This window comes from Larus michahellis, chromosome 18 (assembly GCF_964199755.1).
Source record: "Larus michahellis chromosome 18, bLarMic1.1, whole genome shotgun sequence".
In the NCBI taxonomy this organism is placed as follows: domain Eukaryota; kingdom Metazoa; phylum Chordata; class Aves; order Charadriiformes; family Laridae; genus Larus; species Larus michahellis.
Window position 1 is genome coordinate 8,243,301 of NC_133913.1, and position 18,398 is coordinate 8,261,698.

General features: G+C 42.8%; 2 protein-coding genes and 1 long non-coding RNA gene across 3 annotated transcripts; 1 reads left to right on the forward strand and 2 right to left on the reverse strand.

Annotated features, from left to right (window-relative positions):
• Window positions 1–173: 173 nt before the first annotated feature.
• LOC141732523 (uncharacterized) lies at window positions 174–2,242 on the reverse strand. Its single transcript, XR_012584129.1, has 2 exons — window positions 2,153–2,242; window positions 174–810 (listed from the first exon to the last, which is right to left on the reverse strand). It is a non-coding gene; the product is annotated as an uncharacterized LOC141732523 (long non-coding RNA).
• Window positions 2,243–2,884: 642 nt separating this feature from the next.
• LOC141732737 (olfactory receptor 10A7-like) lies at window positions 2,885–3,835 on the reverse strand. Its single transcript, XM_074562056.1, has one exon. It carries the CDS (start codon window positions 3,833–3,835, stop codon window positions 2,885–2,887), a length of 951 nt encoding a protein of 316 aa, XP_074418157.1.
• An 11,738-nt stretch (window positions 3,836–15,573) lies between these two features.
• Window positions 15,574–16,876, forward strand: LOC141732633 (olfactory receptor 13G1-like). The gene has a single exon (XM_074561892.1). It carries the CDS (start codon window positions 15,941–15,943, stop codon window positions 16,874–16,876), a length of 936 nt encoding a protein of 311 aa, XP_074417993.1. The 5' UTR covers window positions 15,574–15,940.
• The last annotated feature ends 1,522 nt before the right edge of the window (window positions 16,877–18,398 follow it).

Below are 18,398 nucleotides of genomic sequence, written 5' to 3' on the forward strand. Positions count from 1 at the left end.
AACTCCTTGTGCACTCCCAGCCTACTCCCTGGCTGGTTAATAACAGGCCTCAGTTGGCTGCCAGGTGCACACCAAGCTGCTCTGTCCCTCCTCTTTCTCAGCAGGACTCGGGGGAGGAAATAAGGACAGGCAAATTGCTCATCTGATACCATCATGGGCAAAAGAGACTCATCTTTAGGAAATGAATTTAATTTATTGTCAATAACAGAGTAGGAAACTGAGAAATAAAAACAAAACTAAAACCACCTTCCCACCACCTCTCTTCTTCCTAGGCTCAACTTTACCCCTGACTCTTCTACCTCATTCGCCCTGAGTGGCCCAGGGGAATGGGGAATGGAGATTGCAGTTAGTTCATAACATGTTTTGTCTGGCACTTCTTCCTCCTCATGCTCTTCCGCTGCTCCAGCATGGGGTTCTTCCCACAGGATACAGTCCATGAACTTCTCCAACGTGGGTTCTTCCCACGGGCTGCAGTTCTTCAAGAACTGCTCCAGCATGGGTCCTTTTCAATGGGCCACAGTCCATCAGGAACAGACTGCCCCAGCATTGGTCCCCCGCTGGTCACAACTTCCTTCGGGGCATCTCGACCTGCTCCAGCATGGGGTCTTCAGTGGGCTGTGGTGTGGATATCCTCTCCTCTGTGGTTGTCCGTGGGCTGCAGGGGGAGAACCTGCTCCACCATGATCTTCTCCATGGGCTGCAAGAGGTGCTCTGCACCCATCCCCTGGAGCCCTTCTTCCCCCTCCTGCTTCACTGGCCTTGGTGTCTGCAGGGCTGTTTCTCTCACATTTTCTCACTCCTCTCTCACAGCTGCTGTGCGGTGTAAATATGTTATCACAGAGGTGCCACCAGCATTGCTCATTGGCTCTGTTTTGGGTAGTGGTGTGTCTGTCTTGGAGCCTTGGCTCTGTCTGACATGGGGGTAGCTCCTGGTCTCTTCTCACTGAGGACACCTCTGCAGCTCCCCTCCCACTTCCACCCTCAACCCAAGCCACATAAACTCAATACAAACACCATGTGGGATTTCACAGATCTTAAAGAGAGTAATGCAACCCTATCCCAACAGAAACCTGGGCTCACAGCAGGTCACTAAACTTCATCCATAGGGAAGAATGCTATGGATTCCTTTCTCCCTTTTGGAAAGTCTTGTTTACAATAAGCAGATGATTAAAGATTGTCTCATATGCAAAACCAAGCCATGGTGACAGAATTTATTCTCATGGCAGTCACAGATGTGTCGTCTCTGTAGGTTCTACTATTCTTTTCAGTTCCCTGTTTCCTATTTACCCTACCCAGAAACCCCATTATCCCACACCAAGTGACCCAAGTTTAATGTAAAAGCCCCTGGACTCAACCAGGAGTAACTGTCTTGGATGCTTTTATAAGTACTGGCATAAGGATACATTCACAAAGAGATGCATTGTGTCCAAACACAAACCTGGGCCAACGTTCCTTCTGAATGTGTTCATTACATCCCTTTGACTTTCAGTAAGACTCAGCAACAATCTAAAACCAGGCAGCTGGGATAGGGCAAAATTCAAAATTAAGACCCCATGGCATCTAGAGTGCTTTCACGCAGGGTGAGCTATCAGTGAAAAGGAACAAAAGTTTCCTGTATGCCATGGGTTTTACCAGCAAGCTCCATGATTGTATCCAAAATAGCACTATCTTTAGGCAACTACAGAGAAGGCTGAAATTTAACCCTCATGGGTACATGTGAGTGTATAAACAGGTCACTAAACTACATCTGTAGATGTACACTCATTGAGGTCTTTTAGGTTTTCTGTTGGATTGTTGGTTTTATTTTTTTCCCATTCCTGAACCACAAATTCTGCTCCCAGTCAATTTTAGAAACCAAAATGTCAAATCTGGAGCCTGGCCGTAGGGATGGAAGTTTCCCCTGTACTGCACTGGAGAAGAAACCACAGGAGCTACTTGGGAAATCTGGCCAGGCGCTGAGATTACCAGGTGAAATGGCACATACGGAGTGATGCCACACTTTCACAGGGCCACTTGCGGACACAGAACTTACCTGGGTCATGCAGGAGACTAGTTTCAGTGTCCTTCTCTCTCAGAGAAGGCTAGCAGTATTTTCTTCCCCCCACACCCATCCCCCCTCCCCAAAAATGATTACTCCAAGGTCGTAGCATACCTTTTTCTCCGTGTGCTTGTGGAGATCTCAGCTGCTCCTCTTGGAACTGTCCCGTGATCGTGCCTGGATGAATCTCTCCATCTGAGTGATGCAGAATGCTAATTATCCCATGACTCAGACTCTAAGATGCTTGTGGGCACTGTACTATATGAAATGCTTAGTTCTTGCTAGAAACAACAAATGAGCACTAGTTTCTCTTCCTTTCCTTTGCCTTCTCCACACCTTCAATAAAAACCATGAGTCTCTTAAAGAACTGCAGTAATGTCTTTATCACTTTCATGTAGTGGATCCCTTTTCTGCTGGAAGGAATGGAAATCATATAAAATGAAAAGAAAAAAAAAGTGAAAGCAACCTGCCTACTCACTATCAATTGTGTATGCTTATCCTGAAAAGTTCACTGTAAAAGAATATATCTTAAGTGAGAGGGGCAGCTGAACTCCTGCAATGAAAGTGAGAACTTCAAGCCTGAATACCTGAAAAAGATGTGGGAAGTGGGGTGGGTTTTGGCTGCTCTGTTTTAGAAGAAATGTCTGGTATACATTTCATACTCCTCAGGAAGAAATGTAAATGGAAATTCTAAATAATTTGCTTCTGAAGCCAAGAATAAGGACAAGATATTCTCAAGTATGAAACACTTTGCTTCTGGTGTTTCCAGTGAGCTAGTAAACCTTACACACCCACTGAAAGTGGAAATAACATTTTTAAAACACACGTTCTCGGACAAGAAAAGATTTATTTCTTCATCAGCTCAGACATCATTCTGATTAGTACTTCTTTCACATCTTTATTCCTCAGGCTGTAAATCAGAGGGTTTAACATAGGAATTATGGCTGTGTATGTGAAAGGCATAAATTTCTTTGCGTCTTGAGAGTAACTGACTTTGGGCCGTAAGTAAATCAAGGTCCCACTTCCACAGTGCAATGTTACAACAATTAGGTGTGAGGAACAGGTGGAGAAGATCTTGTGTCTACCCTCTGCAGAGGAAATCTTCAGGATGTTGGAGATGATGTAGGCATAGGATACCAGAATGAGACAAAATGGCATAACGATAACCAGTGCTGTGGCTATAACGATCTGCTTTTCATACAAAGAAGTGTCAGTGCAGGAGAGCATGATGAGGGGGGGAATATCACAGAAGAAGTAGTTAATCTTCCTGGGCCCACAAAACGGCAATGCGAACACCCAAGCTGTCTGCACCACGGACACAACATTACCACTGCAGCATGACAGCAGGACCAAGGAAAGACAAACTCTGCTGTTCATGATGATTGCATATCTAAGGGGGTTGCATATGGCCACGTAACGGTCGTAGGCCATGGCTGCCAAAAGGTACCACTCAGTGGCTCCTAAAAAAATCACACAGTAGAGCTGTGCGACACAGCCCATGTAGGAAATGCTCCTGTCCTCTGACAGGAAGTTTACCAGCATCTTGGGAACAACCACCGATGCTGTGGAGATATCCAGGAAGGACAGGACCCGGAGGAAGAAGTACATGGGCATGCGGAGGGAGGGGTGCAGTGTGACCGTGAAGATGAGAAGGTTCCCAAAGATGGTGATGGTGTAAATGAAGCAGAATGTGAAGAACAGCAAGTGCTTCAGTTCTGGGTATCTGGACAATCCAGAGAGGACAAATCCAGTCAGCAGAGTGTGGTTTCCTGGTTCTGGATCATCTGTTGGCTTCATCTGGGAGGAATTAAATGGACGGACTGTCAGAGGGGTAGTCACTGGACCAAGATCACGGTGCTTCAGCCAGAGCCAGTTGCTGAAGTGAGGAGTTTCTTTGAAATCCCTGGAGAGCCACTGGATCAAAGGGTGAAACTCTATAGAGGGCTCAGCTGAACAAAGGAAGAAGGCAATGTCCATGCGTGCTGCAAGTGCGTGATGTTAGCACTCCCTACATTTCATAGTTTGGGACAGTGACCAAGCATACAACTATGAGGAGTTAGTATTTAAGGGTTGGCTCCATTATGGGTGTATGGTTAATTGCTGAGAACATGGGCTCCCCCCACATGTCAGGTCTGTGGTCCCAAGTGGTTTTGTAGGTGTTTTCTGCACTGCAGAGAAAGCCCAGCTGACAGCCAAAACACCCACAGTCCAAAGAAAGCAAAACCAAAACAAATCAAAGCAAACCCAAATACCCATTGTATACAGACAAAAAATGGAAGAAGGAGTAATTAGAGGGAAAGATACCCACAGAGAACACTAATAAAGTGTAGAGGGTGAAGCTCAGTACCATCTCCTTCATTAGTCACATTGCCTCATTACCGTGTTGCTGTGTGTGCGATGCCAATGGGATATTCATGCAGCGCTGTGCCAGCCGTGGTACCTCTGTGTTTTCTTTCTGCCCAGAATGGGAAACTGATGCACAGAAGGAGAGAAGAAATTAGCCTGGCACAGAGGAGAAAGTGGTCATTAATTCTGCGTTCTTCCGACTTGTCATCTCTTCCCAAAGGGGCAACCAACCTGTGGACGACACCAGTAAATCTCAAGGCACAGAATGCATTTGGGCAGCAGAAATGTATGCATATATGGGCACACAGCAGGGAAGCACCTTTTCCACTGTGCACACATGGACCTGGTCAACAGACCACCACTCATAGAGAAGGACACATCATCAGAGCAAGAGCAGTGCACACAGCCCTGCCATGATGCAATCATTTCTCATACTGACTTCATCTAAATTCTTTCTGCCAAAACTTCACTCACACAAGATGCCTTTCTGTCAGCGTTCTTTTCTGACATGAACATGAAAATGAAAGCTGTGGAATTGGGAGTCACAGATGATTTTAGCTTACAAGCACAATAAAGAAACTCCTAATGTTCTTGGGCATTTAAAGGTCTGATGTATTTAAAAGGAATCTTTCTGGTTTTGACTGATTCCGTTAACAAAGAAATGAAAGAACACTGTGCTATTTGAAGCTCCAAAGTCTGAGAGATACCTCAATATAACCTGTGCGTAACAGAATAGAGAATGACATCAAATATTTTCTGCAGTTTGTAATGGCACACATTCACACCAGTTTTCTTAACTTGTCAGATCCATGCACCTGAAGTTGAATCTACCTAATTCTGCTCTTTGATCCCTTACTAAAGTTTTAGACTATCGCTTTGGTCATCAGCTGTTAATTAAAGTCAGTAAGTCTCACAGCAGTCATTGGTTTACTGAACAGAAACTGAGAGAAACAACTGAGAGAAACAACTCTCACTTTGTGTAATTCTTGTTTAGTGCCTATGAGGACCTTCAAGTTTTGGTCTTCACTCTTCCTTGGATTTGCTTTATGTATTCACAAAGAGCATTTTGAAGTAAGTGTCCTACCTTCAGCAGTTCTGTCATCCAGTGGATCATGCAGAACGGATCATCCAGAACGGATCATGCAAATTTCACTAGAAGTATTTCCCTTGTTTTCTTACATTAAGGACAGTGTTGGGCTGATGACTCCTACAGTCAGCTTACATTGCAGATTTTAAATTGTATGTTAAATGTAGATTCTCTCCTGCCACATCTTGAATAATCTGTGACATTATCACATGGTATATTCCATGGGACATCAGGCAAGTTTTCTCTGAAACACGATAAATGGAATTTACCTGCCCTTCACACAGATGTCATAATGCTAGTTGTCAAAGATTAACCTCACAGAGAAGAAGTAAAAGAATTTGTTAAAGTTGTTTCAATTTAGTTGAATTGGGTGCAACTGAAAAGACAGAGTCCTTAATGCATCTTTATTTTTTGTGGCCAAGAGAAGAACAGCTGAGCTACCTCTGATACATGACTTACTCCACGATTAAATAGACTCTCTTGAAATCCCCATTTAACCTATGGGTGGGATTGATTTCAGCTGATTTTAGAAATGTCATAGTTGGTTGTTCAGAACTTAATGCTCTCTCTGTGGGCAATGGGAGGCAACAAGGTAATGATATCTTTACAACAGCAGATGAAACACTATTTTGAATGGCAACTTTCCCTCCATAGTCTGCAAAGTGGGACCAGAGTGACTCCTTCAGATTTAGGCATATCATGTCTTACATGACTAATGCTATGAACTGTGCATCCTGAACCAGCTGAAAAATAGCTGGAAACATCAAGGGATGTGTGATTCAAAGGACAGAATTAGCTTGATCTAGCCTACTGCCTTCGCCTAATTGCAGTGGATTAGAGGAAGAGCTATCTCCTGTAGCAGAGGTTTCATTCACATTTGAATCTTTAATCTTAACTTTGAATTTTTCCCTTCCCTTCCCTTCCCTCATTTCCATTTTCACCCTCCTTTTTTCCCTTCCTTCTTTCAGTAGGAACAAACAAACAAACAAACAAAAATCAGATTTGAACTGGAATTACTTACTGGAATTAAACGTGTACCTATTGACAACCTAACAAAAGGTTCTGAGTATCTATTCCATAATAAAGTTGCACTTAAATTTAGTCAACCTCTCTTTTACAGATGAGAAGCAAATTCATTGAAAATAAAAGACTTGGTCATTGAGTACAAAACTATAGTTTCTTCCGCATTTGGATTCATGGATTTCATTTCACTTTTTTTGCCTGGTGTACCTTATTTGCATAGGTCAAAGATCTGTCTTTACATTTTTGGCTTTGATTATTTCGCATGATCTTTTCCGTGTATTTCCATGAAGAGGATTTCAGCTTCAACCAATTGTTGAAGGTCTCTTTAGAATGGCCTGAGAACCAGAAATGTTTAGATAAAAACTTCTCCATTTTTGCTGTCTTTACACAAGTTTTGCTCTGAAATGTCCCATGCTTGTAATGCATGTTCTTTCTGAGTAACCCAGTTGCCAAGGAAGATCAGAAAAAAAAATGTTATTCTCTAGGTACTCTAAGTGCTGTGTCTTCAGCAGCAGTGTCATCACTACTGACATCCAGTACCTAAAAGACAGAAAAGAGTAGATGGCCACACACTATTTAGCTTAAATATTTTACTAAGTGTGCAGTATTTGGACTTGCTCTGTGGAATCTGTCCAAACTGATGTCCTTTCTGTGGGTTTCATCTTACTAGAGAATGAATATAACCTCAATCTCATTTAAAATCACAACTGTTTCTGAACACTATATTATTTCAGCCTAACAGTGACTCAGGTCCAGCATACATTGGGTCTGATCTGACGAAGCATAGCCACATGAATTATTTTGATTCACACAAGAAATCACATTGTTTGCACCAGGAATTAAAAATTATGTAAGGAGTGTCTCAAATTTACTAGCAAATTTCTCTAGAAGTACACAAAAAAATACTTTTCGGTTAACTTAGGATTGGTACTACAAACTTAATTCATCTAAGTAGCCCTGACATGCAGAGTCTGAAGAGCCATGGAACCAATTATTGCATGAGACAATATTCAAATTAAGACTTTTTAAGTTGTTCATTGTCAAGAGTGTGAGAACGGAAAATATCAGGCAAGTTTACAGCTTTTGTTTCTTGAATTCTTTGAGACGCCCTTAGACACCTGCTTTAATACTTAAAGTACTCTATGGAGACATTGGGAAAAAGGATTTTTGTCCTTCAAATGGATAAGAAATCTTTGTTTTCTCAAAGAACAGCCACATTTTTCATCTCTTTTGTTGGGGTTTTTTGAGTTGAGCTTAAAGTAAGCGCTACACTTACAGTGCAGTTACTGTTCAACAGTACCTGAACCATGACCTTTCTGTTAAAGACCTACAAGGAGGGGAATCTCAAAGGGAAACAGCCACAACCAGTTTGGAACTGGAAAAGCATATACAGTTCTCTGTTTTTGGAGACTGAAGGAATGTTCCATCTTTTTTTCCATTTCTTCTATGAGTGATTGACAGAATCTTTAACTTGTAGTCTGAAAATGTGATATGAAAGACAGAAAGAAAGTAAAACCTATGTCGCAGAATTGTGACCTTCCTCAAGTTAACTGTTTACATGTAAGTTAGTTATTTATAGTCTGCAGAGCCATGAGAAAGAGGAATCTGCAGAGAACGATTCATCACATAACAAGATAGTCATAATTGAAACTAGGGCAAAGCATCTTTGTTCCATGAACTGAATAAATATATTAGTACAATTATGCTTATAAATTAGAATTTTCACTTAAATATATTTCATAGAATCATAGAATGTCTTAGGTTGGAAGGGTCCATAAAGATCATCTAGTTCCAACCCCCCTGCCATGGGCAGGGACACCTCCCACTAGACCAGGTTGCTCAAAGCCCCATTCAGCCTGGCCTTGAACACCTTCAGGGATGGGGCATTCACAGCTTCCCTGGACAACCTGTTCCAGCACCTCACCATCCTTATAGTGAAAAATTTCTTTCTCATATTGAAGATATGGGAGAAAAAGAAAGCAGAAAAATATGTCAGTATGCAATAGCTTTCCCTTAACTTTTTATGTTACTATTTGTCCAGCTCGTACAATACAATTGAAAATCTTTGCAGATTGGGTGTGCTCTCAGTTCACATTGTTTTGGCCTATTTTGAAATTCTGTGTGAATCCCAAACCGTTGCCAGGGCCTGAGTGTACCAGGAGGTTCTGCAGCCTCCTCCTCCTTCTGCCCATGCCACAGGACTTAGCTCCCTATACTTAAAGTCAGCTCTGATCTGGCACCTTAAATCAGACCAGTAAACAAACAGCTATGCTGTGAGAGGCCTCCTCAGGAACCATCATCTTTTGGCTTGGAATCTGCTTTTAATGTCAAACTCTTGCTTTGCTTCCTCGTCTGAACTATGTTATAGGTGTGCCTACGCGCAGCCTTGTGCCTTGTTGTTCCTGAGGGAAAAAAAAAAGGCGTGGAGTGCCTCGGCTTCTCCCAAGTACTGTGTCACTGTCTACCCTGCACTGCTGAGCAGTAGGCCAACATTATCTTTTCATTTCCTTTCTTTTTTTCTGCCAAGAAATTACGGGCAACATCTTATTAACCATCATATCCCTGGCTACTTTCAATTGCAGAAGAGTTTTGTCTTTCCTAACTCCATACCTATATAGCCTGTATTTCTCCTGGGTAGCCCATTGCCACTTCCACCTTTTGAGTACTTCTTTTTTGCATCCGAGTTCAGATGGGAGTTTTTCATTCATCCATGTCAGCCAAACTTACCGCACTAGTTCAACTTTCTATGTGTTGGTCAGGACCATTCTTGTGTTTTGAGTCAGAGTCCTCCTCAGAGATCAATCAGCTCTTCTGCGGCCGCTTGACCCTCCAAGGCCTTGTGTGATCCAGCCAAGCAGCTCCCTGAAAAAGGCAAAAACTGCTCTCCTGAAATATAGGGTTGTAGTTATGCTATTTATATTATTCACTTCTGTCAGCTTTTCAGATTCACGGTCACTGAAGCCAAGGCTGCCCTAAACCTTCACATGCAAAATGTTTTCTTATCGGTTGTTTATGAGTATTAGGTCCATCACAGCATCTTCCCTAGACAGCTCTTCAGTCACTTCTGACAAGGTATTTTATTTGACCTACTCCAGTGGTGCCCAGTGACAGGACAAGAAGTAATGGGCACAAACTTGAACACAGGAAGTTCCACCTAAACATGAGGAGGAACTCCTTTACCCTCAGAGAGGGCAGAGCCCTGGCACAGGCTGCCCAGAGAGGTGGTGGAGTCTCCGTCTCTGGAGACATTCCAACCCCGCCTGCACGCGTTCCTGTGTCACCTGCTCTGGGTGACCCTGCTCTGGCAGGGGGGCTTGGAGGGGATGATCTCCAGAGGTCCTTCCAACCACTATCGTTCTGTGATTCTGTGAATATATAAGTAGGGGTTGGCCGGGGGGCAGGAATCTGCGATCACTGCTCGGGATGGGCTAGGCATCCGGTTCACTGGGTGGTGAGAGTGACTTGTGTTGTATTACCTTTTATTGTATATTCTTTTACCATTATAATGGTTGTCATTGCTATTTCCCTTTTCTGTTATTGTTCTATCAAGCTATTTTTTCTCAACCCACAAGTTTGTTTTTTTGGTATTTTTTCCTTTTCCTCTCCATTTTTCCCTCTTCTCCCTGCCCTTCCGGGAGGCAGGGGAAGAACTGAGAGAGTGGCTGTATGGTCCTAGCTGCCAACTGGGGTTAAACCCCAACAGTCTTTTTTGGTGCCCAACGTGGGTACAAAGGTGAGGCTGCAGGAATGGCCTCTGTGAGAAGAGCAGCATGATGTTTCCTGAAGCAATTGCAGGCCATGGGAAGGACCCCACTGGAGAAGGGGAAAAGATGAGGAGGAAAGAGCAGCAGGGAAGAATCGTTATGTACTGACCGTAACGCCCCCATCCTCCACACCCTCCGCACTGCTTGAGGTGGTAGTCAGAGTAGGGTGGCGGAGTCAAGAGTAATGGAGAGAAGCTGAGCCTGGAAAAAGGGGAGAGGCAATGTGTTGTTCTAATTTTTGTCTTTGTTTCTCATTACTCAAACCTATTTTAATTGGTAGTAAAGGAAATTCATTTTCCCCAAGTGAAGCATGTTTTGCCCGTGACGGTATTAAGGTGAGTGATCTCCCTGACTTTACCTTGACCTGTTTTCTCCCCCTGTGCTGTTGAGGAGGGAAAATGAGAGACCAATTGGGTGGGAGTTCCGCCTTTAGCATACATTAATATATCACAATAACACACCAACATTCTGGCTCTTACTGAACAGCCCTTGCGCAGCATCAAGGCTTTCTCTTTTGCCCCCTGCCCCCATGCACACACAGAGAGTAGGCTGGAGGAGGGCAATAGGTTGGGAGGGCGCATAGCCAGGACAGCTGACCCAAACTGACCAAAGGGATGTTCCATGCCATATGACATCACGCTCAGCGATAAAAGCTATGGGAAAAGAGGAGGAAGGGGGAGCATTATTGGTTATGGCATTTGTGTTCCCAAGCAACCAATGTGCTGATGCTCTATTTTCATCAGCAGCATGTGCTGATGCTCTGCTTTCCAGGCATTGACTGGATGCCTGCCTGCCGATGGGAGGTAATAAATGAATGCTGCGATGCTTGCACACGCAGCTTGTGGTTTTCCTATTAAACTCCCATTATCTAAATCCATGAATCTTCTCTCCTTCCTTCCATTTTCTCACCATCCCACAGGAGAAAGGAGTCAGAGAGAGGCTGTGTGGGTGTTTGGCTGTCGGCTGAGTCACCCCCACAGAGCATTAATTGATACAGTCAGTGGAGTCTGGAGAATGAACCAGCTCACTCAGAAGTGGGCCCTCACTTGCTCAGATGAGGTGATCTTTATATGCGGCTGAATGTATTGAGTAAGGACTAAAGACAGTCACCCACACGTACACACCTGCTGCCACCTGATACATCCTAGGATGTCTCCTCTGGCAACCACCTGTACCTCCAAAAGGGAACAGGTCTACCTCTACACTCTGTCCATCACCACAGGCAAGAAATGGACTTTTCTAGCTCGTGTTCACAATGAGGTAAAGACCTTTACTTGCTAGATCTGTGCACCAACAGAAGTCTTCAAATCTGTAAAATTACCTTTCAGCAAAACAAGTCAAATTTCCTACGCCTTCATTCCTTTTGTGTACAAACATAAACAGGCTTGAGAGAGAGGCAAGCTAGAGAGAGTTTATTTTGATTTACGTCATGTATGAAGATTTTTAAAAGCCTTGCTTTTGAGACTAAAAGTAACTTACACTCGCAAAACCATTTATTTTGATAGAAATATTTAATTAAGGAATTATATTTTTCTTCTATCCACCATGGGGAAAATTAATAGGAGCTCGTGATATGCTGGCGGCAAAGCCACTAATGGTGTATTTGGTGTATTCTGAAAACAATAATGACTGTGCTTTACGCTCTTGACCCTCATTTAGCATAGGAGGGAATTTAGGCAATATTTTCCATGAAGTTTCACACGTTCACTCTTTGTTGTTTGGTTAAGATCGTAATAAATCATAAATAAATGAATACATAAATAAATAGAGGATGAAATATTTCCAGTGTGCTGTACTACACAGGAAAATTGCCTCTTAGAAGCATCTCAGAGATCAGACGCATATAAGTCCTGTGTTTCTGACATTTCCGTGCCACAGCCAAAAAGGACAGCTGCATGTTGTTGCACTTCTATGTCCCTCCAGGGAACATCTTCCCATCTGTACAGAAGGCATCTCCGTCTGTTTTCTGCTGAAAAGAAGGGGAAAGAAGGGGCAGACTGCGTGGAAGACAAAGCTGGGAGAGAAAGGAAGAAGATACTGAGGGTTCAGGTACTGGAAGCATTTTAAAGCAGTCAAAGAATACTGTTGCTCTCATCCTAGAGAGCTGAGGTTTAAACATCTCCAAGTATAAGTAGCACTGTTACATCAAAAAAAAAGAAAAGGTGACTGCTGTCTTCATGCTTGATTGCTTGCCGCTATGAGGGAGCAGCTGTCAATTATTAAAAAAAAAAAAAGAAAGAAACATATCAACCTGCAGTAATCTGCAGCAACGTTCATGCAGCATTCTGCATGCACTGATCATTCCTCCCTTATCTTAGGAAACCTCATACTAAGTTGCTTGTATTGTGTTTGAACACAGAAGTCACATAACTAAATGGCTTGATGCAGTTATATCCAGAAATCATGTAGAAGGAGACATCCATGCAGTCTTTTCATTTACTATACCTATAAGTTAGTACAATCAATATCATACATTTAATAATACTTTTATAAGCCTAGGATGACTTGAAGGCGACACTCTGCTCTGGACAGGGGATTCCCTGGGGCGTGCTGGTAGAAGGAATCTGCAGCCTTAGTACTCAGTGAAAGGTCTGTGATGACAGCTGAGGTGAGATCAGGAAGGAGTAAATGGAAGATTTCGTGTAATGCACAACTTACTACTGCTTCTGAATGAATGCCCAAAATTCATTTCCTGTCAGGCCAAAGCAGAGGCAGCTGTTGGAAGTGGCAGTGCCTGGAGGGCTGGGGTCCCAGAGGACACCTCACCCCAAGCTGCAGGGGCCATCGCATGATCTAGGACCCAGCACAGGGACTGAAGCAGCAGCTGCAGTGCCTCCTGCCAGGGTTTCCCAGAGCAGATGGACCCCTCCAGGCACATTCACATGTGCACCCCTGGCAGGACTACATCTTCAGGCTGGCCACACAGATCAATGTGGATAGAAACACTCTGCAAATGCTGATGGCACCTATCCCGATTCACCTCTGGCTGATCAGGTTGAGGATCTGTCAGTGGAGCATACATACGAGTGTAAACATACATACATGTACACATACGATACAGATCTCCCAGTCACTGCCCTAGACACTTAGAGTGTGCAGTGCCTGTCCTTGAATCCCCAGTTACCCTCACATGGGCCTGTGTGTCCTGAGGTCCAGCACCACTACAACAGCTGGCACAGACCCAGACCGACCTACAAACCTCCCACAAACATGAGCAATCCCACACAGGCACACTGTGCATCTCCCCACAGCTGGGCTGAGATACTCAGTCTACCCAGTAACTGACCTGGGACCTCCACCAACAGCTTCCCTGTTCCCATCCCATTGCGAATAAAGTTCTGTGTTTCATTCATGGTTAAAGGAATCATTCTGAAACTTCTTTTCCTCTCTTCCTGTTTAATATGAATACAGGCTTTACAGAAGCCTGCATAGTTTGCCACCTTAACAGCTCCTCAGGATAGGGGCGATGTGCATGAAAATATGAGAAAAACCATGAACTAATCCTTCTTTAGGCTATTTTTTACAGGAACCCCTCCTTTTCCCCTTGGGAATTATTAAGCTGTCATAAGGTCCCACTAAGCCTTCTGTTTTCCAGGAACAAGAAACTCAGTTCCCTGAGTCTCATCAAATACAGTGTGTTCTTCCAGCACCTTGGCCATCTTACTTATCTCCACCGGACTCACCCAAGCTTATGAACATCTTTCTTATACAGGAGGACCCCATACTGGATGTGCTATTCCAGATTCTGTCTAACCAGTGCTGGGTAAAAGGGAATAAACACTTCCCTCCATAGCCTGCTGGCTGTCCTCCTCATGATACAGCCCAGTACACTGTTAGTTTTCAAGCCCAAGAATCATAACCAGCAAGTCTGAGTAGAAATCAGCTTTACTAATACCAGGGTTGTCAAGGAGGGAAAATGAAGAGAAACTTCTCCCCTAGAGGCAAATTAGGTAACAAACCTGTCTGGGTCTCACTCCACGGGGCATTTGGTTATTGCAGGTCATGACTTCAGTGCTGAACTGAGTTAGAAGTACTTGCCTCCTCCTCTTGGGGCATGCTTTTGAGCTCATTCTAGCCTCCATTCATGAGGGAGGAGAAACCTCCAGCAGAAATTACCTTGATAGATGGGGTGCATTTTAAGATACTATTTCAGAAAGGCTTGTGAAGACTATTTGTGCTTCTGATGAAAGGTGAGAATATTAATCCTTTGCTGCTGGGTCCTTTTCTATTTTCTTTGCTGTTTTCTCTTTCGTACATTCTTCACTGGGTCTAATAAAGCAACAATGAATTATATTCCTTGTTCTATATTTGTCTGACTCTTTCAATGCTATAGGTAAACAGAACTAACTATTACAGTCTTAAATTAATACTTTAGTGTCAGGAACTCCATATCTCCACCTTCAATATCTCCATCTTCAATTCAATGGGAAATGAGCAGAGACTTGGTCCACACTTTTCATTCCAGTAATGCCTTAATATTGTATGAAAAATATGATCACTGGAGATTCATTCAACCCCAAGTTAGTCACCTAATTCTGAGCTAAGTTTTAATCAACACAGGGGAGAAAATGCTGGTGCCTCTGCACGGTGATTCGGGTAAACCATCTTAGACTTGTGTCTTCATCAAGAGATGAGTGTGCTATAGATGAGTCAGTCTCTCTCAGTTGACACCAGTGAAAGGGGAAATCTCCATCAGACTCTGTTTGCAGGTCGCCTGGAAGTGCAGGGAGATGAGTTGAATTCCACTGAAGAGCTAATTTTGTACCATTGCACTACAAGGCAGAAATTATAACTCTGTTTCTTGTACCTGAGTATGAGAACCTCTGCTTGGTCATTTGGAATGGAATCCCAGGCACAATTTTAGATTGTCAAAATGGGATGAACCAGATGGAACTATGTAAAATCTACTAGTAATGACCATATTTGGGAAGATCGCCAGTTGCAGCTAGCAGCACTCTAGTTTGGTGAAATGCAAGCCCAGAGACAGCTTCAACCTTACACTGCTGAGTAAATCCTCATGCAGACAGTCTCTGATCTCTCCATTATCAGCCAGATTCCTGGAGGACAATCACCAAAGATGGTCAGAAACGTTAACCTTTTCTGCTTGCAATTAATAGGCATGTACCTTCAGTAGCTGAGATCCCTTCATAACCCTGATCGGTCATAGTTAAAGTATGTAGGGTGCATGATACACAGCTGCTAAACAAGTTTCTCCGTTCCTCAGGGAACACTGAAATTCTTTTTAAAAAGTAATTATTTACATTACGTATTTATTTATAAATTAGTAAATCAATATCGCTGTTCTCTTCTGTCTATCTGTTACTCTGTGGTACAACGACACAATATTCCCTATTCCTCTCCTTGCGTTCACTTCTGAAAGGTGTTGCTTTTAGCCCAATGCAGACTTATTTTGCACCCAAACAGCACTGGAAGAAATTAGGTTTCAGCATCTAAGTTTGGGGATTCGTGTGTAGAAGTCTAAGTCCATACCACAGTCAGGGAAGATCCACTATGCAATGTGATTGCTTTAAAATGTCTCTGATACTATTTCAGGAGAAAAAGAAAAGAAGAGAAAGGGAAAAAAAAGGAAAAACCCCAAAAGTCCTGTTAGCGTTGAATATGTTCTGGCCATGATGCAGTAATGTCTTTATTTTTGTTCCTACGTAGGGGACCCCAAGGCAAATGCACCCACAGAATCTCACCAAGGTCTCTGAATTCATCCTTGAGAGTGTTTTTGACAACCCTCACCTCCAAGGTCTCTATATTGCAATATCTTTGTGTGTCTACCTCACTGCTATCCTCAGCAACTCATTTGTCATTATAGCTACCATTGTCCACCCACGGCTTCACAACCCTATGTACTTTTTCATCTCCAACCTGGCCATCCTTGACCTGGTAATTATCTCCTCAGTGCTGCCCAAGATGTTGGAGAACCTGATCCTGGGCAAGAACACCATCTCATTTGAGGGTTGTGTAGCACAGCTCTACATCTTCACTTTCTCAGGCTCAACAGAGCTTATACTGTTAACAGTCATGTCCTATGACCGGTACCTGGCCATCTGCCGGCCTCCTCACTATGTAAGCATGATGAGCAAGGGGACTTGCATCACTTTAATGGCTGGTGTCTGGGGAATCGGTACTGTCAATTCCCTCATAAACACCCTTCTTGTGGCACAGTTGGACTTTTGTGGGCCAAATTTAGTCCAAAATTTCTTATGTGAGATACCCCCAGTCCTTGCCCTGTCCTGCAGCTCAACCTATCTCAGTGAAATCATGGTTTACACGGCAGACATCATCTTAGGCATGGGAAACTTCCTGCTGGTCATCCTCTCCTATTGCCTTATCATTATCACCATCCTGAAGATCCAGGGTTCTGAAGGGAAGTGGAAAGCCTTCTCCACCTGCTCCTCACACCTTGCTGTTGTTGGCTTGTTCTACTCCAGCATCATCTACACCTATATCCAGCCAACTAGCGCTCTATTAGAAAAGAAAAACAAACCAGTGAGCATTATGTATGCTCTGGTGACTCCCACTGTGAACCCTCTGATCTACAGCTTGCGAAACAAAGTCATCAAAGCGGCATTCTGTGAATTTGTATCATTTCTCAGGAAAAGTTAATACACATAGCCACATCCCCATCCTTGTCGGCCCTGTTCTGCATGGTCCACGCTCATGGGTAGTCGCAGTGTTGTGTCAACCTTTGCTGCTAATAAGGGTGATGTTGTTTTCAGTGAAGTTCGTATGGCTGCAACAATGGTAGTTCTTAAGAAGAAATAATCTGAACTGAGGATACTCAGAGCAGGCTGAGGTGAAGTGTACCTTAGAAGTGTTTGTTGCTTTGAATCCAGTGATCTCTTGAGTCAATCTCTAGTTTTGGTCAGCAGAGAGGAAAAGGCGCTTTAAAGAGGTAATGCCTCTGAATTTTCCAGACCTCCTTCTGCTTCTGAGATTCTCCCTTAAAGGTCTGTTTCTCCCTATTGTAAAGTAGAATGCCCTCCTACCATTACCTCAGCCCACCTATTGATAAACTATCCAACATTTATGTTTCTAATGTTTTTTATATAGAAAAGCAGATCTTTGCTTAAGAACATAAAAATCATTAATCAATTCATCATTTAATATTATGAGAAACAAATCTCCATGATTATCTGCTCAATCTCAGGCTATTGGTCATGATTTTCCCTCATTCTTCTCCAGATTTACTTTTGTTAAGACACTGCAAAGGAAAACAATAAAAAGAAACAGCCTAAGTAGATAACAATAGAAATACATTATTTTTGAGATATGCTTCTACAACTATTTGTGTGCCCTTGGATTTTTAGATGGTGTGTAAAATCCTGTGTGTACTTGTCTTCTGAAGGATATACTGTATGCCTCAGAATACACTCCTGTCCTCATGGGGTGCAGATATTTGTCCACCAGAGATGGACTTCTAAATCCTCGTCACAGTTAGTGGAACTCCATCTTGTTGAACAAAGTGAAAAAAATGTTAACAAAATTACTTTACTTAACACTTTGGGGAAGAAATTTTAGGGGATGTAGGCTCACTTTCAGTAAACCGATGATTACTTTCACTGCTTTCTTGGTTGCTTTACCTTTTATTGCCATAATAGAAGGAAAGAAGGAGGAAAGGAAAGACTGAGGAACTTAACGATCTAAAAACAAATATTAAAAAAAAAATTAATCTTCTCCATATTGCCTTTGCATTTTGCTTACGGTTTCAGAGAGTTTATCTTCTAGAGGATATACAACTATTTTTGGAGTATTTTGGTGTTTTTTCTTAGAGATTAAGAATCACGTGTTCAAAGAAGAAATAACTTTACCTGCTGTAAGGAGGGCAGTGACCTCATGAAACTTTAGAAACCACCTGTGAAACGAAATTCCTCTGATCTTATCATCTATGCTTTTTTGGTTCCAGTGGGAAACAATCCCAGAGACAGCCAGATGAAGTAAATTTAGTTCAGAATCAGCTACGTTAGGGAAGGTTAGGAGACACCTATGTAATTTCTTCAGAGCCTGTAGGGTTTGTCTCTACATCTTGCTCTTACAAATATTTGTAATACATACCAAATCCTAAGGCAAATGAGTGCACTTTATTTCAAATGGCATGCTGATTTTAATCAGCAGAGTTTTTATTTCT

Excerpts from the sequence above, each read along its gene's own strand:
- LOC141732737 (XM_074562056.1), bottom strand. The coding sequence starts at position 3,835 with ATGAAGCCAACAGATGATCCAGAACCAGGAAACCACACTCTGCTGACT.
- LOC141732633 (XM_074561892.1), top strand. The coding sequence starts at position 15,941 with ATGCACCCACAGAATCTCACCAAGGTCTCTGAATTCATCCTTGAGAGT.